This window comes from Leptosomus discolor, chromosome 10, assembly GCF_034619465.1.
Source record: "Leptosomus discolor isolate bLepDis1 chromosome 10, bLepDis1.hap2, whole genome shotgun sequence".
NCBI classification, from domain to species: domain Eukaryota; kingdom Metazoa; phylum Chordata; class Aves; order Leptosomiformes; family Leptosomidae; genus Leptosomus; species Leptosomus discolor.
In genome coordinates this window covers 13,221,072-13,243,254 of record NC_141400.1, presented here as the reverse complement: position 1 = coordinate 13,243,254, position 22,183 = coordinate 13,221,072, and the positions used below count along the sequence as shown (strand labels likewise).

The window sequence follows — 22,183 nt, the reverse complement described above, 5'->3', positions numbered from 1 at the left end:
CTTTCTGAAACATGGGGGATACTGCCACTAGTCTTCGCCTGCATGTGGTTGAAATGGTCTAAAAGAAAACATTTGCTCCTGTGGTAGTGTTTGTCTTTTTTTGTCTTTTTTATTTCTTTTCTGGTTTTTTGGGGGTTTTTTTGTTTTGTTTTGTTTTGTTTTGTTTTGTTTTGTTTTAATTAGACTGTGCATGACACTGATACCATTTTAATCCAGGTGTATTTAACAGGCAGAAAACCAGGAATCTTTTACACCACAGCATCAATCCAAGCAAAATGGACTCAGGAACTCTTGATGCCTCTAATAGCTGCACCAATAATCTCAAAGAATGTCTAGGTATATTCACTGCTATTTCACATGGGGGCCTGTCTTGTAAAACTTTCGCAGCTATGTCAAGTTTAATGGTGATTTTATGACATACATAAGTATTAACAAAAACATGAGTAGAAATATTGAGAGGTTGTTATTTGGGTAGAAAACAGTGCCCTTTTCTAATGAGAGGTCACCTTCTGAAAAGCACAGACCTCCCTGTTTGATGTGTCAGATGCAGGTTGTATCTTCAGAGCAATTAGGATAATGTCAGCAGATGGGTTTATTAAATGTATGAAGCTACTGTGTGATTTTCTTACACATTTCACTAAAAGGCTGGGCTAAATCTTTTCTTCTCTCTAGGTCCCCAAGCAGTGGAAGCACACAGCCAAAAATTTGAGGTGAAAACCCTCTCTGGAAAATTGCTGTTTTCTGCAGATGACAACGAAGTGGTGGTTGGAGCAGAGAGATTGAGAGTTTTAGGTAAAAGATTATTCGCTAAATCACTGTTTAATATGCGCCTCTTCAAATTTTAGTATAGTTTTGCCTGACTTTCCTGCATGCTTGCGGAAAGCTTCTTTTGGAGATAAAAGCCTTTCGCTGTCTTTACTGCTTTGAAACTTCCCCAAGCAGATAAGGGCCAAAAGTTGCTGTCTGAGGGGTTTCTTATTTTGCACAATATGTTATTTCCCCTCCAGAAAAAACTCCCCTGGAAGTGGTTTGTCTGGCCTGGTGAAGTATCTTTAAAACTACCTTTGAAAACTGAGCAGCTTTATCTCTTGGGTCTGGGATGAAGGACAGTGAGGGATCGCTCTAAGGATGCTTCCATGGCTGCAGTCACTGTGTATAGGGAAACCTCAGGCTGTTTTTGATCACAGCAATTTCACCAGCTCCTCTTTCATTCTAAAGCAAACACCAAGGAGGAGACCTGCAGTGAAAAAGTCAACATGAATTAGGACCCCATATTAATACTCTGAAGAGTCTGGTGACCTTTATATTAGCTGTTTTTCCTTAGCCTCACGCAAGAGCACGTTGTGCATCTCTGAGCTGTCTTCAGCTATGTTGTGGGTAGGGTTAAGTGTCCTGTGCAGGGCAGGAGAGGCCAACCTTACCAATGCCACTACTTCCCCATCTGCATTTTGATATGGACAGGGCAGCTTGAGCTCTCCTTTTGCCTGCGCAGGATCTGCCTCCCCAGCTGTCCTGCCTGCTAGGCTTTGCATCGGTAGTTCCTAATAAAAACTGGGGATAGACTTTGGCTTTGGGGAGTGGACGTTGTTTATTGTTTGTTTGGATTTTATTTTTACTTACAGAAAAGAAACAGTAACAGTAATTGTAAAATTTTAAAACGTATTTGATAGTTATATGAAATTACCTCTTAGGAACTTGAATTCTCTTGCTCTCCAGTTCAGTCCATGCTCTTTGGTTAGTCTAAGATTTGCTTGTGAATGTTTTCATGTAGGACCAGACTAGGTAGCTCAGTATTGCTAGCAGTTAGTCACGTAACAGTGCCACTGGTGCCTGTGGATGCACCGATACCTGTTTTCTAATGGCTTGATTTGGATGCATCCATTCACTCCAAATTGTTCCTTACTTCTCTAATAAGCTCCTAAAAACAGAGAGATCAATGAAGGAGTTTAGAATGATACATATTATTTTTTATTACTATTATTTCTACATGTTGCATTGCGTATTACTAGTATATTACGCATAATCTAAAGGAGCTTAAAATGAGTGCCTCAGAGTCAAACCATCATGAATCCAAACCTCAACATTTTTTGTTACCTGATGTCACGCTCTTCTAGATGGTTCCTGTTTGTAGACAGCCCAGGTGTAGCCCTTTGCAAGTCACTGTTGTTACATACTGGACTAGTTCAATCACCAGCTATACAAAGTTACGTGAGTTTTATAAGATAAATGTTGAACTTCACAAGAATAACAGCATCTTTTTTAGCTTAAAACTTTGAAAAGAACCATTCTTGCAGTGTTACGGAGCTGGGGAACATTTGTCATAATCCATGTTCTACCGCAAATCTCCCTTCACGTGGCACCCTTCAGAGCCAATTAATTGCACAGTCCTTGTGCAGGGTAGATGACATCAGGAAGCAACAATTTTAAAGTTTCTTCTTGGAGACCTTAAAATGAGAGAGATTTATTTCATTAGTTCTTCAAAAAAAAAATACAGAAACTTTTCCTTACAAGTTGCGAGTACTCCTTTTCAGATTCATGCTTGCAAAAATACTGCTTTTTATTTACTTTGTACTTTGGAGAAACTAGCAATTATTTTTTATAGTAATTTTAAGTTTCTGCCTTGTTTTAGTCTCCAGAATAAACAGCATCAAAAATATTGCTAACCATTGTACTGCACTTTCATTTTTATCTGCAACTGAGCGTTTCTTGGGGTTTATTTGGCTTATGCAGATCTACCAGAAAAGAAAAGGTAGAACGATACCACTGGTGATGTTACACAGCAAATATTTCAATGACCTTGAGCTGAAATGCTTTCAGAGTTCATGCTTGGCTTTGTTTTTCTCCAGCTTTGCTTCCCCAATCTAGTTTTATCTCCAAAAGTGTTTGCCATGGCTGTTTGCCATGCTGGGAAGTGTTATACCATATGTTCGTATTTCTTCCAGTGTTTTTGTCTGCAGTTGAGACTAGTCCAACTTGTAGTACACAGACAAATTCCTTTGATCATTTTTCTGGTGTTTGGGATCTCAGGTGCTGTTGGTATGTGTCTGCTGACACCTATCTACACTATGTAAATAATCTCAACCTGTTCTTGTTATTGCTGAGCACGTATTTGTTATAGAAGGAGGTGTATGTCTGCAATCTGGCATGAAAGTCATCTCACAGAGGTTAGAGGAGCGGTTATTGGGCTCGTGGCTAGCTTTTAATCTTGTTAATGATAATTACTTTTTTCCTTTCTACACTCTTCAAATTTGATTCTAAAAGTTTGATTTACAAAGTAATGCTGAAGCCTTGTCATGAGAAAAGAAGTGGTTTCCTTTTTTGAAATGGACTCTGATATGGGTAGCTAAAGGGTTTTTCAACATTAGCAAGGCATTAAAAAAAGAGAGGAATGCACAGAATTACAGATAAAAACCAAATACAAGTAGGGCGTGCTGCTTTTGATGGTGCGTCAAAAAACTGCACAGCATGGGTAGTGCAGATTACCAATAAAAGTGCTTTTTATTTTAATTGTATTTGGGGAGTTATTTCTGATTTATAACCATTGAAGGACAGAGAAAGACAGAGTGGATCCCCTCTGCTTTTCATGCATGAAGTAATGCAGAGAACTTCAATGATGTTATTCGATTTAGTGAATCCAGTCAAACCTGTCATCATAGGAGAGACTGGAGGATAACAGTAACTTTTGTTTGACGACAAGGGCAGCCCCTCTGAGCCCTTTGGCCAGTCAGCTCTGATATCTACACAACCTTTTCTGGACACAAGCATGAATTCCCTCTGCCTTGCTCAAAGCCAGCCAGGAGCTCAGCAGCTGCGTTGGTCCAGATGACTCAGAAGAAGCTGATGTTTGCCTGCAAAAAGTCATGTAGAAACAGAGCCTTATGCTGAATGTGGTCTGCCCTTTTTCTTCCAAGCTCATCTACCAGTGCCTGCAGTTGCCCCGCCATCTCCTCCACTCTCGTGGTGGGATCGGATGGCAGCACATCCTCACTCTTAGCACCCCTTTCTTCTACAAGCTTCACTCCTGTAGTATTTGAGCATCTCATGGTCTTTTAAAAGATACAACAGCAAACTTCAGAGCCATTCTCATTCCTCAGAGCTGTGACTCTGGTTTTGCAAGGCTCAGATTTTGAAGGCAAAATCTGCTACTTCTCTTCCTGTTAAACGGCACCGTGGTGCTGCTCCTGGGGTTGTGCATGGGGTAAAGTGCAAACCTTCCCTGCGCTGATCGTTGCCATGGTCAGCAGCGCTCTTTGGCAAACACCACGCAGACGCAAGCTAACGCCTCACTGGATGGCCCCCGTGGGCTCATAAACACACAGTCTGCATCATGGGAGATGAATGAGCTGGTCCTAATTGAATTCATATGTGATGCGTCATACAGCAGTTCCCCTTCCCCCCTTCTCCCTCCCTCCAGAAATGAAACATGTTCAGACTGCCTGAAAAATGATGTGTAAGAAATGCTCTTTAGTTAAAAGAGCATTAAAAAATAACTTTGATATATATTAATTACCTATTTCATTTAACAGCATATTGAACGTTAAAGCATTTATAAACAAAAGACAATCATAAAGCATTATTCTGACTGTTAATTAGCTCTATTTATTCTCCAGATTAGTTTTTAAATATGCCCTCTAGATGCCACTTGATACTAATTAACAGACTTACATTATTATCTCTATAGAAAAGCATTTTTAATTAAATCTAAAGCAATTTAAATTAGCATGAGTTTTTACAGAAATTAAACTCTGGTCAGATGCTTAATTTAGCCTTATAAGACAACATCTAATGACATGCCAGTGTCAGTTCTCCCAAGGGCCTTGACATCTTTTTTGGAGATTATTTTTTGAAGTTTGTTTTCAGGGAAACTTGCCAGTATACTCTGGTGTTTAATATTTATGATGGATTTAACCATTTTTTTTTAAGACTAAATATTGATGGGAATCCACAGGCATTGCAGTGAGCTGAGATAAAAACACAGAAGATGTGTTCCTGCAGCTTACAGGATTTCGCAGTCCCTGTTTTTGAGTGGTGGAGGAAGGTTTGTGTGGGAGGTAGGATTGCACGAGCTGGATGCTGTCCCATTATAAACCAACCGTGCTTTTTAACTACTCTTGAGATTACCATTTTTCATTGCAATAAGGATAGGATTAGCAGTAAAACCGTAAGGTCCCTTTTCTGTAATAGCAGCATACAGGGGTTGTTCCCAGATTGCTCCTACTCTGGGTCCCTGGAAAATGTGCCTCTCGCTTAGGCATTTACACTGCCATAGCATAAGCTTTTCTTCTAGTATAACCTAATGATAAAAATTTGGCTAAAGCCTTTCCCTGTGGAAAACCCTAACTATAATAGCTGTATTTAGAGTAGGGTAGGACGCCTTTCATCTCCCAGTATAAAAACTGCAGGAGCTTCTCTGCAGGAGATGTGTGACCCACCTGCCACACATTGCAGTCCTCCCCAGCTTCATGGCTGGCTAAAACATACCTTTGATCTTGCCAGCCCCTCGTGTGCCCTCCCTCCAAATATTTAGCCAGGAGCTCTGTTTCTACCTTGTAGCTTTTTTCCACTGTAGCATACTGCCTTTGGGCAGTGACCTGTGTGGAGCATGCAAATGCTGACCACAGGTTAGACTATTAGCAATGTTTGTTTGGGAACACTTTCTGTTCTAGTTTTGCTCCAGGTGCCTGGGAATGCACCTGAAAAGAGGTGTCAGGTGTTGAAATGTTATTGCAATTTATTAGTAAGTTTGGAGTAATTAATTCCAAGGCACATTTCCAGCATTTTGTTTATGAGCTGTGTATTAAGGACTTCAGAGGTTTTAGTGGAGAAACACCAACGATAAAAGCAAGCTCATAGTCAATGAGACCACTGCATGATTGGCTCGTAGAAAGCTTTTTTAAAAGGGAGGGTTTGAGTTGGGGTTTGCTGTTGTTGGAGGAAGGGCAAGTAACCTGCTCTGTATTTGCAGAATACAGAATGCTGGGTTTCATTACCTGTGGATCGGTTGAAAAAACATTTGCAGTGTCCTTCACTTTGGACAAGAGGAGAACACTATTTAACATGAATGTGGACAACTAATATGTCTGTGTCAGCTGGCCCAGCTCTATCTAAAGCTTTACATCTGCAAACATTTTCAGGGAGCTTTGTATTAACTTGATCTGGGAGAAACCTGCAGAACTATGGCTGCAATGCCAGCCTGGTCAAAGGACTCTGCTCACATTTCCTCAATATTACAATTTTAGTAGCTTCTTGGAATGTCGTTTCTAGCTTATGTTTGCTGCATATTTACAGCAGAGTAACTTTGATGAGTGCAAGAGTAGTTATATTTAATTAAAATAATCCACAAAACTGTTTGACTGGTACCAGTCATTTCAGAGGGTGGTGTAAACTAGAAATTCAACAGCTTCCAGGAGTTACCACCCATTTTTGCTGCATGCACCTTTCTTCAGAAACAATTATTTATGGGTCAGGACATGCACGGTTGCCTTTTACAGCAGCCATTATGAGTTCAAAATGGCATTTTGCTGATTTGTTTGTGGCAGAAGGAACAACTTTTGTAGCCAAGTGTTTAAATCAGGCCTGATCCAGAGAGGAAACAGAGCTTTCTGGCCTCACCATTGAATCTGCTGCAGCTTTACACCTGAGGATAAATGCCAAGCTTGAATCTTTGTATTGTGGATTTCGTACATTTTCCTGAAAAATATGTCCGTACTACAGGTCTGTAAGTAGCTTTTTGAAAGGCAAAATGCTGCTACAAGACTAATTTCTTAGGAAATTGAAACATTTTCCTACTATGATCCTTTTCCTTTACAAATGCAGTGGAGAAGATGCTGCCTCTGACTTGGTGCTGCCGAAGCGCAGCTGTGGTACCTTGCTGGGGTACCTCGCTGTGTTTCTGCAAGCAAATACTGTACCATCAGCCTGGGGTCAGAGGCCTTTCCCAGTTTATCCAGTTGCAAATGAGCTCCTGCTTGCTCAGACTGCTTTCAAAAGCACCTGGAAGCAGCAGTTGCTCCAGAGCTCCCTTCTGTGCTCTCAGCAAGAGAGCAGAGCACGCCACAACCGTGCTGCTAAGGCTTGGACAGGCGTTTGACCTTTTCCTGAAGATGTATGAACTTCTTTAGGAAGCAGCTACGAATATTCACTACACACCCCCTATAGGTAATTAAGCAGTAAGACTAATGCAGTGCAGAAGCAATTGCCAAGCTGTCATGTAGCCATTGGTCCTGCAGGAAAGGGACAGAGAAAAAAATGAGAAAAGCAGGGAAAGATGCTGACAAATGAAGATACAGATTTTAGCACTGGCACTAGCAAGACTGGAAACAGCCTCCACTGTCTGTAGCATTCAGTCATGGCAATGGAGTTTCATCAGATTTCTTTGTACACATTGCAGAGCTGTGGTGCTTTAAAATAAGTAAGTTTAACAAAATTATGGAGCAGCGGGGGGTTGGCGGGGTGGGGGAATGTGTTTCCTATAAGTGATTAAAACCACAAGAAAATTCTGGTTTGCTCTCAGGTAGGAGTTGCACTATTGCCATATCAACGTAAGTCAGGTGTGAAAAAGTTATTTAATCTGTAATTAGCAGTGACAAAGAATTAAAAAACTGTATTAAAAAAAAATTATGTGGTTGAATTGGGGGAGAGGGGGACTCCCCAGAGGCTGGGGTGGAATTTCTGGATCCTTTCTTCCAAATAAAGGGTTTTTTCCCATTGTATAAGGGAAGAAATTAAAATTACTAGATCTTGAACAAACTTACAGTTGTTGAATGAATACTTCAGACTGCTTTGCTGCCTGCAGGGCAATAGGTGTAGACACCTATTAATGACCTATTAAAGACCTTTTAATGGTGAATTCAAGTAACTTTGCCCTCCTTTTTCAAAATCCAGTAACCCAGATTATAAACTTCTCTTTTGTTGGAGAGAACAATGTGTGTTGGAAGGGAGAAATACTGAGAAGTTTTCCTTGTGTTTGCTTTTACTTCAAAGTACATTCCAGTCAAAAAGGATAGCATTTATGTAAAGTGTATAGGTTTTGAGTCCAGGCTGAAATGTGTGTTCAGATTGCTTTACCTTAATCCTGTTTAAGGAAAAAGAAGAATCATCCACCGTCAGATTAATATTGATTAAATGTCACAAGGATTATGAAAGAAACATACTGTACACTTACCAAACACTGAAATCAAGTTTAAAAGTGTGGCAGATTTATATTTTATTTCCTAAGTGTCTTCCCCAGCCGTCACAACCTGATCTGTTTGAAGCTCACATAATATTCTCCTTGATAAATTTCCACTGTGTATTCCTACTTCAGGTGCTCTCCTGAGTTTCTTTGCAACTTTGCACAAGAATGCCAAGAAGAGCTTCAAAGGAATTCAGTGATGACATTGCTATTGTTGAGCTGCAGAGAAAGTGTTGAAGGACCCCAAAACTAGTCAAGAAGGAAATATCTAGAGGTCAGCATAAGTTGTAGCAACCTTTCTTCGTATGTCTTTTCTCAGTTTGGATGCAAGTCCTTCTGTTCTTTTCTGTTATTCCCTTTATATTTCTCAGACATTGAACTGCTGAAGCTAGGCTGTTGAAGATCAACGTGTCTCCACAGACATACACATCACTGATGACCCACATGCTCATCTTAGAGCTTGAAGCTTATCTTATTGTTTGCAAGTTTTCTAGCTTAAACCAGACTCCGTTTATTTCTTGGGACTATGAGTCAGATAACTCCTCCTCCACCTGGCAGAGCTGGCACTGTTGAAGGCACAAGGAGTTCCCATCTGGCCTAATTCAACCGCAGCCCAGTGTCTAAGGGTTGACTCACTCCCCATGTGCATACAGTGCCAAGACCAACACCTAAAAGATTCTAAATAAATTATATTACATTTTTATTATAAACGCCTTTGTTGATTCTGCACACAATTTCATTACATAGATTGCCCTTAAAAGAACAACTCCCCAACACTTTGACAACGAAGGCAGGCAGACCGACAGACCTTTGCAATGAGCTATTTTTATAGTATCCTAGAAAGAAACATGAATGACGCTTTGTGGCTTTTGTTCAGTCCACTGGCTTAACCTAGCTAGGCTATTATTGTTGGGCCCTGAAATGGAGCTCTTATTGATTTCAGATTTGATGGGATTCAAGGGGAGCAACAGCAATTACTATGTTCATCCATTTAAAAACAGAAATTAAGGATGAATAAGGCTTTTAAAGTTAGGAATTAAAAGAAGCAGGCACAAATCATTTCTACCTATATTGTGTTGGATTTACTTCCTGGACATCTGTTTGCAGAGACACCTTTCTGAGACTGTCACGTATTACCCTGATGAGACCTACAGAGGAGAGAACCTTGTCAGACGGGTGTTTTCACGAACAAATTGCTGAATGTGTCCTGATCAATAATAGTGGGTATAGAGCTAGTTTATGGAGATCACCAGTGTGCTATACATTGCCTCTTGACTTTAGCTAGAAAAAAATCATAGCAAATCCTTCTTCTCCCCTCATTTGCACAGTACTACATTAAGCCAGCTTAATCACCAGGTTTGTCACAGGGCTCTGAGACGCCAATTTCGTTATAAAGCAGTGATATACAACTCTAAAGGTGTACTGTGGGTCTGAATAATTACTAAAAGAATACACAGAGTGGGAAATAAATGTGTTGCCTGGAAAGAAAAGAAAAAGGAAAGTGGGCAATAGCTAACCAGCTGCATCTGCACCTGAGCGGAAACCTGATTTCTCTCCTTCGTGTTCTGTTCACCCCCAAGTGCTGTTCAGCTGATTGCCACCTACCCTCGACAGCAGGAGCATCAATCATTAGTCTAAAAATACCTCTCATCACATTGCATTTGAGCTCTTCTTCTCTCCCTTCCAGCCAATAGCAGTAGAAGCCTAGAGCAAGTTTTGTGCAGAGGGAGTGGTACGTGGATCAGTATCTTGCCATAGTGGCTAGAGCCCAGTTCTAGCCAGAGGGAGCAGGGATGACCCTTGGCTTTGCACCAGGGAGGGTGCCAGGACAGAGTCATGCAGCTCAGGTACTTTTGCAGCACACAGGGAAAGCAAGAGGCAGCTTGGAAAGCTGAACTGTTGATGCCCACTTTCCTCTAGTTGGATTTGTTGCTAGTTAAGAAGATGTATGTTCCAGCTGAGATTCGCTCCCTTCTTAGAGCATTTGGAACTCCTCTCTCCCATACAGAGTTGCTGGCATCCTGCTCACACCAGAGCCTTTGCCTTGGTGGGGCATTAGTTATCACCCGGTCATTTCTCACAAAGCTCATGAGATCAGTCAACCAACTCCACATCTGGATGAACAAGACTAATGCTTCAAAAGGCACTCTTCAACAGGAGACTGGTAGACCAACATGCACATACAAAACATGATGCTTCTGCTTTGTTTCAATGCGAAACTGGGATTAAAAAATGCTTTCGTTTATGCTATGTCTTGGATTCATGTTGTAGAGCAAGATGATTGCCAAAAACCCAGCCCACTGGCTCTTTTTGTTGCTTTCATGTTGGAAACAGTGAAGGCAGATTGCTGTGCCAGGCACGTGCTCTGCAGCAAGAAAGGACAGTGTCTCACTGTGCAAGAGCTGGAGCCGTTCAGAAGATGCAACAGAGCAGTGGCACTGGAGGCTCCTGTGGTTTCTGCAGGATGGGAAGAGGGAGGTGAGAGGAAGCACAGAAGCTGGATGTTGCTCCAGCAACTCACTTGCAGTGGTCCAACCCACAAACAGGCTTGTCTCCTGGTTTCTTCTAAGAAACCACTAGTGCCAGAGAAAATGCAAACTCGCATTTGGCAGACCTGTTCTCATGTAGTCTTTCTTCTGAGTTTCAAATGAAAGAAGAGAAAGAAATTTTAAAAATCCCCAAACCTTGAAATAGAACCATAGGTGTTCCCTAGCCATAGGACTCTTGATTTTTGTTCTTGCATGAAGTGAAAGCACACAGGGGTCTTCAACATTTGTGCCCCCACACCTTACGCTCTAGAAGGGGAAAAAACCCAACACTCTTTGAGTGAATCTTTATGGTGATTCAAAACACTTCAGGTAGATCCTGTCATATGCTTTATAAGTTCCTGACTGATTGTGTGGAATTAAGTTATTGGGCAGAGAACCAGCTAATGGAAACACATTGATGAAATCATTTTTGAGGGACATTAAATGGAACTTAAAATAAAGCTGAAATGGCTTTATGGATTTTTCAGTCAAACTGTTTATGAACATTTATCGGTGGTAAATTACACTGTCAGACGAGGGAATCAGTAGGTATGGCTTTTTATAGAAGTTGCTCTGATACAATACTGCAAGAAAGAATAGTTTATTGCCTAGGGATGTACAGTATAGTATGTTTAAATACAAGTTATATTATTGTTTTCTCCTGTCTTTGGCTGTTTGCAGGTAGGTTACCCTTAGCACCAGCAGAGAGTCTCATAAGACGAAAAAAAATATTTTCAGTACTTTGCAATGAAATAGAAATTTTGCATTATGCCTTTTTTATGGTAGATAGCAAATGTTTTAATAACAGATAATTCAGGAAGCAGAAGTTGTGTTGTACAATAATAAATGTAATTTATATTTGCTTTATACTCAGTAAAGGGAGAAGCGGGATATAGTAGCTTTGACTGAGAAGGCAGACTGTAGCAGGTAATTCTAGAACTGTTGGAGCTGTGCATTAATACCATTTGCCAAAACACATCATTTCTCAGTTAGAAGACAGTGAAAATAAGAGTAGGGGAGTGCAAGACTAGAAGGCGCTTTTTGGTCCTGCAAATGTTGACCCCTGGTTTTGAGACACCATGCCTTATAGTCATGAGTTTGTCAAATCTGTTAGATTATCTGTCCCATCTAACTGAAAAGCTGCTCCCATTTTTGCTCCTCTTTTGCCTAGAAAATACTTTTCCTCCCAACTATATTTGGGACCAGTTTATTGCCATTTGATTTCATGCCAACATTGGCCTAGAGCCAGTAGTTCTTTTTCATTCATGTTATTTATCCTCCTAACGTATTTATACACAGCATTCGTATCCTTCCTTAGCCATCATGCTGCTAAGCTAAAAGCCAAGTCATTCCGATCTTCTTTTGTAGGATAGACATTTTCTGTTCATGCAGTCATGACAGTATTTCCTTTCTGTACACTGCCCTCACTGGGGATGAGCTGGGGGCTACATAATAGTTCAAGGATTCACTGATGACTCTTAAAATAACATGATTTTTTTCATGTTCCTGTTAGACTTGCTTCTTGCCTTTCAGTTTAATGCCACATTTGCCTTCCCTTTGGCCCTGTCCCGCTGCCATGAATTATCAGTAGCGCTCAGGCTTTATGCAGGGACATTCCCACCCTGGAAGCATCCAACATGGAGAAGAAATTTTTACTACTTAGTAAGCACATGACCTTGGACTTCATATTTTTAAATTTCACCCTCTCTCTCTTCTTCCACTTGCTAAGCTCAAATGTTTGTGTCTCCGTGACATCCCAGTTCTCCTCTGCAGAGCCAGAATATCCCAGTTTGGTGTCAACAGTACATTTCCCTCAAACTTTTCTTCTGTTTTTGACAAAGCCTTTAGTAAAACCACTAAATGAGGTCACTTCCTCCAGCCTAATGCCTTCACTTTCAACGCCATCCAACATTGATGCTGTCACAGCCTGGCTAGGGACTTCCATACTGGCCAAGAGCCAGACTTTGACACAAATGTCCAGTGTAGCTGGATCTGTCCAAGGCAGTTTTTTCCATCGGGAGGCACTACGGGAGCTGTTTGTCCCCCAGGCAGAGATGAGACTCTTCAGCATAGAAGAGAGGGCTGGTGTGAGTGGGCACATTTGAGATCCATAAATTTCCAGTAGCACAAAAAGAAGAGGATGGTTATTTGCCAGTTTTCAACATCCAAGGCAGAACAAGCATCCAGTGAAACCATCAGGCAACAGGTTGAAACAAAAGGAAGAACTTCTCCAGAGTACATAATTCATCTGTGAGACCCCTGCTACAGAAGTGGGGACACTTAAAATGATAATTAGGTGAGGTGAGAAAGGTTATCAGTGTCTCTCCAGTGGCTGGATGACACGTCCAGCTCAAGGAGTCCCTCAGCTGCTGACAGCCAGAGTCAAGGAAGGGTTGTTTCCGTCCTGGTCCCTCAGCACCCTCTTGTGCCTGATGTCCTACTCAGTGACAGACACAGGTGGCCCTTTGGGAGATCTTGTGTTCTTAAAACAGAATAATAAGAAATTATATTGTCAAGGCAGGAAGCCTTATCAAGGCAGGTAGTGTTCACTTCTAATTTGTATCAAAGGAGAGAAACAGAAGGATTTGAAAACCTCATTCCTGTTCCCAGTGCATAAGGGACTCTTCCATGGATCTGGGAATAAAGAAGACAGGAAAAGAGAGTTTAAGAACTGTGTGTAGGAAAAGGAAAAAAAATGAGATGCAGGAAAGGAATAGCAGGCTTTTTTATTTTCAGCCTTCCTGAAATGACTACGTTGGAGTCTTTGCTGGCTTTGTTTCCAAAGTTGCTTCGTGCATTTAAATTAAATAATGAAAACCTGAAAAACCCCAGGTCATTAGAAATACGCTAAAGTTTCTCCTTGATCTGGTTACGTGCAGATCACTATTTTGGGCTTTGCATATCTTAAGTGGCTGACTTAAAGTGTGTAAAAATGAATTAAAATTATGAGCATAAAGTCACCATTTAAGCAATACAGATGGAAAGGGTACAAGAATACTTATGTGCACCTCTCCAGCTGCACTTCATCATCTTCCTCCCCTCAAAAAATCATTGTTTTATTATGCAGATATGTGCAGACTGTGTCTTTTGCTAAGTTTCATTACAAAGCTAATAGTCAAGGCAATTGTGTGGATAAGCAGAGACTTTAATCATTTGGAAACCGTTGAGAGAAGACAGATCTGATAATAATAACCTTCATGGCTGGCAAGTTACAGCTGCTTTTGACGACTTATAACGATGAAGGCTTATAGTAATGTTAAGAGCTAAATATCTGTATTGTGCCATAGGATCAATTTCAATTCCCAAGTATAAAGCTTCAAACTTTAGACTGCTTTTATCATCTTTGAGATTACTTTGTTTTTCTCTAGGTGGAAAAGGAGTTAGGGTTTTTTTATAAATGTTAGAGTGCTTATTTTCATTCTGATTTTTTTTCTTTAACACAGTGGGACAGCTTAGTTAATTTATTTCAGGGCAAAGAAAGTGTAGTCTTACTGAAGCCACATGTGTTACTTACTTATAGCAGAAGTTACAGAAGGATGTTGTACTAACATGTTTTGCACCATCCCAAAACATTTTTTATTCTATAGTGGGGACTTCCAGAATCTACATAGGTAATGACTATAGTAGCACATATTAAAGAGAGATCTCAAACAGTATACGTAAAAGGCCTCATCAGGATCCATAGTTTGCACCAATAGCAAACTTAAATTGCCGTGATGACTACAGATAATGACTGACTAATTGTTCACAATGCATCTGAACACAAGACCACAGGTCTAAATTTAAGAATACAGGTCATACTTGCTTACTGAGTAGGCAGCTATATATTAGAGAACATGAACATTGCTTTCAAGTGCGCTGCTGTCTGTAAGGCAGTTTTAGTACCATTCTTAGCTGTGTTTTAATTGGAAGTTTCAATGGGAGCGAGAACGTGGTGTTCTGCAGCATAGAGTGTCAGTGACAGCACTTGGGGAATCCTGTGCCCCAACATAGTGTTTTAGAAGTGGAATGGGTTCAGAAAAGAGCAATGAGTCCAGAAAATCTGCTTCATAGTGAATGATTCAGAAAGCCGTATCTTTTCAGAGAATCAGAGAAGGTTGGGGTGGTTGGGTCACTGTCAGTAACTACCTACAGAAGGTGGAGAGTCTGTTCATGCAGAGCCAATTGTCTGGCACATGAGAACATGAGAAGATTTAGTGGCTGAAAGCTGAAGTGAGACCCATTCGGATTACATGTGCATTTTTAAATTAGAACAAATAGTGGAAAGGCTTATCAGAGGATGTCATGGGCTGTCTTTGGCTTAAAACAATGACATGGGGAGAGCACATCTTTCTGGAGACACAGCATAGCTCGGTTACAAAATACGGACCCAGTGAGTGCAGGAATGGCTGGGTGAAATATCCCAACTTGAGCCAAAATTTGGGTTTCTCCTTTGAGTATCTCTCAGAGCCCAGCAAAAGAAGTAATGTCATAACATGCATCCAGGTTCCTTAATGAGGGACATAGCTGGATTAGATGCCTGGTTATCAAGGGTTATCTTTTCCAAGCTCCCTGCATCAGTTGGGTTGGCAAACACTTCCCACAGCTGGAGTGGAAGCAGCTGCTTTTACAGACAGGAGTTCAGTTTACAGGCAAATCCCAGTTGTAATTAAGGCAACCAGTTTCAGATGATCAAGGTCTGGCTTTCCTGGGAACAGAAGGGATGAGTGCAAGAGAGAAATGGGGTCAGGCAACGGGTTAAATTGCACCTAGGTATGATTTGACAATCACTCCCCTGATAACAGCTTATCATGTTTACAATTTGTCTTCTGTTTTGTTTTGTGATTTCAGGAGCAGAAGGCACAGTGTTCCCTAAATCTATAGAAACTCCCAATGTCAGGGCAGACCCCTTCAAGGAACTAAGGTAAACTTTGGAATATGGTTTAACGGTAACTCAGTGGCGCCTTGTTGGAGTTGTGCGTGCTGCTGCGCATCATTTCTGCTTTTGCATAAGAGCTTGGGGATTCGCTTTGGAAGGCATCACTGAGAGGATGCCATGGAAAAGAAGGGACGTGCCATGTTTACCTGTAATGTGACCAAGCTAAAGGCAGTCATGGGTCATGATAGCGTCATTTCTCCTCTGTAACATGCTCTGTGTACCCTGGGCTCAGTGTTTAAGAAAAACTAATAGAGAAATCTTCCGGTTGTTCAGGGAGGTACCGGTGCTGAATCACAAGGAGTAGCAGCAAGCAAAGGATAATGCTCTTCAGCGTTATCTGTCTTGCAGAAATGCAAACCCTCCCTGACCTACACAGGGTCTAGCTGTGCATGCATGTAACTGCTGACACTTGCAGAGATGCTGCTTTCTGACAGCCATATATCAGGAGGGAAGAAACAGCACAGGTCCTGAGAACCAGCTTTGCCCTCAAGCTAACGCTGGGCACTATACCTATTTAAAAAAAAAAAAAAGTGTGGCACTACAAGTTAGTTTGGATGACTAGTCTCTGAAAAGAGACTAATCATATGGCCTAATAAATTATTGACTGAATCTCCTGATATCTTCTGACCAAGAGGGCTGTAGGGGTTTGCCATCAATCCTCTAATTATCGTTCCTTAGAGAGAGAGAAAAGGTGAAAAAAATCTCCAGAAGACATCTGGCCCTTAAGTCTTGAGTTGCAAACTCTCCTATCCTGGAAGCTGCTGGGGGTGAAGCAGTCTTCAGACAGCTGAAGCTGTGCATGAGCGCTGCAGATATACTGCAGAGGCACCGAGGTGGGAGAGGACCTCTCATTAACTCTCTCTGTCCTGATACCGGGGATAGTTACAGCCCAGCTAGATCACCATGGAAGATGAAGAATATCCTGGCTGCCTTCCCTTGGGTCTATCTTTATCTTTCAGTTTCTCTGTGGAAACACTCTAATTGTTCCCGGTTTGCACTCTGGGGATCATATGTCAGCCAAGAAGTGCAGCGGTGGTGTGATTCAATTTGTTATGAAAGTTTGTTCTCCTTCTCCGTGCAGTGACTTTAACCCTGCCTTGTGGTTTTCCAAATCTTGGTATACTTCCTTTAAAAAAAGTGGAAACAGCGTCTTTGCTCAGCCTGGCGTGTGGCTGCCAGGGCATGACCAGGGTCTGCTGTGATGGAAGGAGGCCCAGGAGGGCAGGATGCGGTGCTGCAGAGCACACACACCCTCCGTTTCTCCAGGCAAAGCAAGCACACGAAGCAGGCAGTGGGTGGGTGGATTTGTAAGTGAGGTTCAGGTGACAAAGGCTTTCTGGCACAGCCCATGTTTACTGATATTGTCAGCAAAAAAAAGGAAAGAAAAGCAAGATCATGGTTAAAATATCCAATAGCATCTAAGTAACTTACAAAACCATGTTCCATTTTCAGTAGAGCAGAAGAGATGCCAGATTTAGGTCCAAGTATGTGGTTACTTAATATTTTTCTAAAGATGGGAGGGGAATTTAATCCAAATAATTGTAGGGTGTCATATTAGAGGGGACAAATGTGAATTAAAATGGCCTTAATCTGATTGCATATGCTTCCATTCCAAAGAGAATTAAGTAAATGAAATTGAAATGAATTAGTGGCCGTATCCATGCAAGGGGTTGATTCAGTGTATTTGATCTACTTTAAATTCATGTTGTTATTTCACTTGTTTTACATAGAGAGCTGTGAGGTAACTGACTTCCTTGGAATTTAGTGGACTGGGTGAAAAAAACCTGTAAAAATCTGGTGGTTTTTTTTTTCTTTTTTCTTTTTCTTTTTCTTTTTCTTCTTCTTTTTCTTTTATTTCTTTTTCTTTTTCTTTTCCTTTTTCTTTTTCGTGAAAACCATTGAATGGGATTTACCTTGGAAAAAAAGTCCCACAGGATCCTTTGTGTGCTTATGTAAATTTTATCTTGGCAAAAATAAATGTTTTTTCCACCACCCTGAGAAGAAAAGAGCCAACTGTAGCACTGTGTAGAGAAAGAAAGGTTTCCCAAGAGCAAATGCTCTATTACTCCCCAAACCAAGAACCACGCATCTCTCTCTCTACATGTTGGAGCACTGACTGCTTCTTAGGTAAAATGATGCCTTTTGGGTGCAGTACAGAGTTAACAGAGAAAATAATCGTATTCTGGTGGGACATTTTTTGGTACCTTCCTGTTCTGATAGCAGAGTGTGTGCATAAGGTGTCCTTTTGGCTTATTTGAAAAGATGCTACAGTGAAGTGGGACTGAATAAGATGGCAGCCTGTGAGTCCCAAGCTGTCATACATTGCTAGGAATGCAGCATTGTAAACATGCACTCAGTAGCTGGCTTGACTCTAAATGACCATTTTCTGTAATAAATAGTGCAAGCTTTCTTTCCTCCTTAGCTTAAAGTTCTTGAGGTGGGAAAGTGCACATTCAGCTATTGCAGGCTATCGTCAGGCACACCAACCTCCAGCACTCTTCGTAGATCAAATAGTTACAATTAGTTACATGATTTATCCATTTGCTCTTTTCAGTATCATCCTGACTCCCACTTTTTGTTAGGAGAATTCAAAATAAGGCAACAGCGACTGTCACTATCAGAAAGAGAGGAGACCAACTGCTCCTGTCACCACTGGGAGTCAGACCATCTGTATGTCTTCTTTCCCTTCCTCCTCTCCTTAACAGACAGACTGATTTCCCCTGAAAGATAGGCAGTACGCTATCATGCCAGTCAGCTCTGTTTCTTTCCTATATTTCCTCCCATCTCCCAAAGGCCTTCAGTCATGCCCATGTGTCATGAAGACTGACACACTCCAAGCAACAGTACACACATTCTCAACAGACCTTCTGTCCCCATTTAGCTGACGAACGGTCTTCAGTTCATACAGCCTAATTCATTTATTAGTAACCAGATGCTCTACAAGGTGGTCACTGTCCTGGAGAACAGACAAGGGATGTCTTTTCTGAGTGCCCTTTTTAAACCACTTTTGTCTGCAGTGGTTTAGATGGAGAAAATTCCAGTGGCAATATGTATGTAGCTTTTTCCTTACATGCTAAGCCCATCATAAGGCTACAAGAACTGGTTTACTGCTGGTTTGAGCCAGGTCTGGACGTTGCTGCTGAGTCTTCTTAGGATGTTCTCTCGTGCTGCAGACAGACTCATTTATCCTAAAACCATCCTATTCAGTATTAGTTGTGGTAGGAATGCCAGAGCTCATAAATGTCTTGTTCAGTGCAGGGTGTTATTAACAGTTCATGTTTCCTATTTCCATCTAGGATATCCTTTAATAATGATCTAAGAACTAAAGATGGTTGAAAAACTGTTTGATATACTTCTGTGAACATTACGTATATAAAGTAATTTTAGACTCTTGAAAGTTTTGGCAGTTGTTCATTGGGTTCTAAACTGATAAACAGTAAAAAAAATCAAATTATTTTCAAATTCTTGGAATGTTTAACGTTGCCATTCAGTATCATCCCAAAATAGTTTGGAGGCGGGGGGGCTTGGGAGATTTGTTTGGATGTTGAAATACTTGCACTCATCTGCATTGACTCTTTTTAATGCAGGTTTGTGTCTTTGACATATGGTAATATGATTGCCTATGTACAAAAGTGGAATTCAAGATGACCTTTTCTCACTGGATTATTTTAGTAGCACCCAAGTAGCTTGTCAAGATCCTGTCTTGAGAGCCTCTCCTTGACACTGGCAGGAATCACCTGCCTTTCTCTATTTATCTTCTTCCAAAAAGCAAATACATTCCAAGGAGGCTAACAGAAGTTGTCTGACAAACACAAGATCAGCACTCTTCCAAGGTGAAGGATAAAGGCTAGACTAGCCAATGAGTAAGAAAGAAGGGAGATAACTTGAGGGGAGAGGATTGAAAAGCAGAAAGATAAAATATTGGGAGGATGTTGTTAAACTGTTAAGTGGTGGAAGCTAGCAGGGTGTGTGCCAACCAGGCACTCTGTTATAGCATCCATCCCTGTCCCTGGGCTCAGAGCTAGTGTCAGTACCTCCCCAGTGGCCAGGTCATGCTGGGCAGGGGCTCCCAAAGCATGGAAACCTTGTTTAAGGCATTTCTGTTTCCAGAGTTAAATAAAAAGAAGTCAGACAGCATGAAATTCACTCCATGAGGTGCAAGCACACACCTGGAATTCCTCCACAATTATTGTAAGTTAAAAAAGCAGTAAACTGCTCATCCAAGACCAGGAAACAAAGGGATGACTGTTTTTCCTGTAATGCACAAATATAGTTAAGGGAGAATTAATCCCTTGAGCTTGAAGGGGTAATTTTTGACCAAAGTTAATTACGAAGCACTGAAAGTACCAAATGGCAGATGAAATGTACTTGCAGCTTGATTTTATTAGTGCAATTCTACCTTACCATGTACAGTACTGAACTATCCAAATAGTCCAAGTGAGACCTATTGTAACAAAAAGCAATTTAAATACGGTGCTCAGCTAATGTAACAATACTCGTTTTGCAAACCAATAATTCTTAACGAAATAAGGTTTCTATCAGCTGTGTTTCACAAGGCAGCTGTAAGTACGAACACAAATAATGTTTCAGTCTAAACCCCATTCTATTAATAAAGATTAAGAGAAAAAAAATTAGAGGAAATGCAAAAAATGAATGGTATGAAAGTGGAAGTAATTGGTGAGAAATGGATGTAATTTATAAAGACTAGTATATGATATCGAAACACTGTCTAGTTTACAGCAAATATTTGGGTATTCCAGTGAGGTTTCAGCAAGGGAAAAATGGTCGATACAGTCTTGTATCTAGTGGATGTTACTTTCCAATTGATTTACCAGAAAGGATGAAATTCTTTTCTCTGTTACACCAGTGCAATCCCAATAATTTTGATAGTCCTACCAGCTTAAAAGACAACAGACTTTTGCCTTGGGATGAGCTTTACTTTCCACATTGTAACAAATATAACTGTTTTCATGTGACACAGATGAGTTGGATTTCTATGACTATCCCCGCTAAAGTCAACACGTACCTGTTAGCATACAACCAAAATGGGTGAACAGGTTCCTGGTTTCTAAACGTCAAGCTGATTAAATGGACTTTGATGAGTTTCTTTTGAATGGCAGAGGTCCTCATCACTCTCCATTTTCTAATCTAGGAGACCACATCTGATCTAACAATTTTCCCATGACAGCTAAGGCTTCTTGAAATGCTTGCTGTTGGGTGAAACTTCACACAGAATTCACACTGATTTCAGAGCCACAGCCACTTTGCTTTAGCCTGTCCTCCCGTTGATATCCCTTCAAAGCTGCTGCCTATTCATCTGTTATAGAAGCCAAGCCACAGCCCTCCTGAATCAAAGGCAGTCTTTCCATCGACTTCTTGTGGGCAGTGTATTAAGATTTATTTATACCATTGGATGTAAGGCTTGGAGTTAAGGAGGCAGTTGATTGCTGGGGCTTTAAGTATTTCTGTTGCAAAAAGGGGGAGAGGGGCGTTGCTGTTCGCTTTCCTTGCCCCAGCAAATCCACTCTTCATTGCCTTCATCTCTTTCACGCTCATCAGCAGAAAGGGGCAATTTAGCTCTTGGTGTTCTTTCCTTCCCTGTTTTTAGCAGGCAAAGCCCAGATTTGGGGGAGATGCCCAGGAGGCACATGCCTGAGAAACAGCAGAATCATTGACGGAGCTTTGCTGATTTATCCCGGCTGGATAAATCATGGCCCTGCCCTGTTCACAGTGCTGCTAATAGCATCTGTCCATAAACAGGCAGATCCTCTTCAAAGAGGGCTAATGGACGGTGGAAGCAGGCTTGGCAGGAAGGGGAGCTTGGCACGAAGGTGTTTTGAACACAGTATATTGCTGAAGTAAAAAGCGAGATAGGCTCAAGCTAGGGATAAAAGACAGAGCAGTCAGAATTGGTGGTTGAGCAGCCTGCAGTGGGGTGTGTGGCTCTTCCCAGATGCACTCGTGTTCCCTGTGCTGTAGGAACGTGTGGGTGCAAAAGCATGCGTATTCCACCAGAGCTACATGGCCCTTTGAGTGAAAACAGGAGTGGGAATAGGGGAGTAAAGGGCAGATTTCTAAAGGAAATCGCTGCCAAATGGCATAGCTTATGGTACAAGAGCAGTGGAAACATCCCTCTCATTTGGTGGTTGGTGGGAGGGTAAACAAAGCTCCTCTTCTGCATATAATTAAGCAACATAATTGCAACTGGAGCACTGGGTCCAGACAAAGACCAGTTTAGGTTTTCCTAGGCCCTGAAAAAAATACAACAGCCTGGTTCACTGTTTTCTCACTGCATTTGTTCTGTGGGGGTTTCTTAATGCAAACAAAGCCTTTTTCCAGGAGATATTAATCATGAATCCTGACTGTTATCTCAGCTTTAATATCTTTCTTGTATACAAGACCTGTATCCTGCCTAGGTGCGTTGCGCCCAGGATTGTCATTAGCTTGCAGCAGCAGAATGCAGCTTGCTCCATAATCAGAGCATTCATCTAACCTTCAAGTGCTGTTCACAAAGGTGTATGATCCAGAAGTCCTCTGGGACTTGAGAGAAGCCCTGTCAGTGTG

General features: G+C 41.3%; 1 protein-coding gene across 1 annotated transcript in view; it reads left to right on the top strand.

The window, feature by feature from the left end:
- The window catches only part of SGCD (sarcoglycan delta), a 131,308-nt gene that overhangs the window by 81,891 nt on the left and 27,234 nt on the right, over positions 1-22,183 (top strand). The window contains exons 4-5 of the mRNA XM_086470940.1: positions 673-792; positions 15,532-15,604. Of these exons, the coding sequence (XP_086327066.1) occupies positions 673-792; positions 15,532-15,604 (193 nt within the window). The remainder of the gene's footprint in view (positions 1-672; positions 793-15,531; positions 15,605-22,183) is intronic.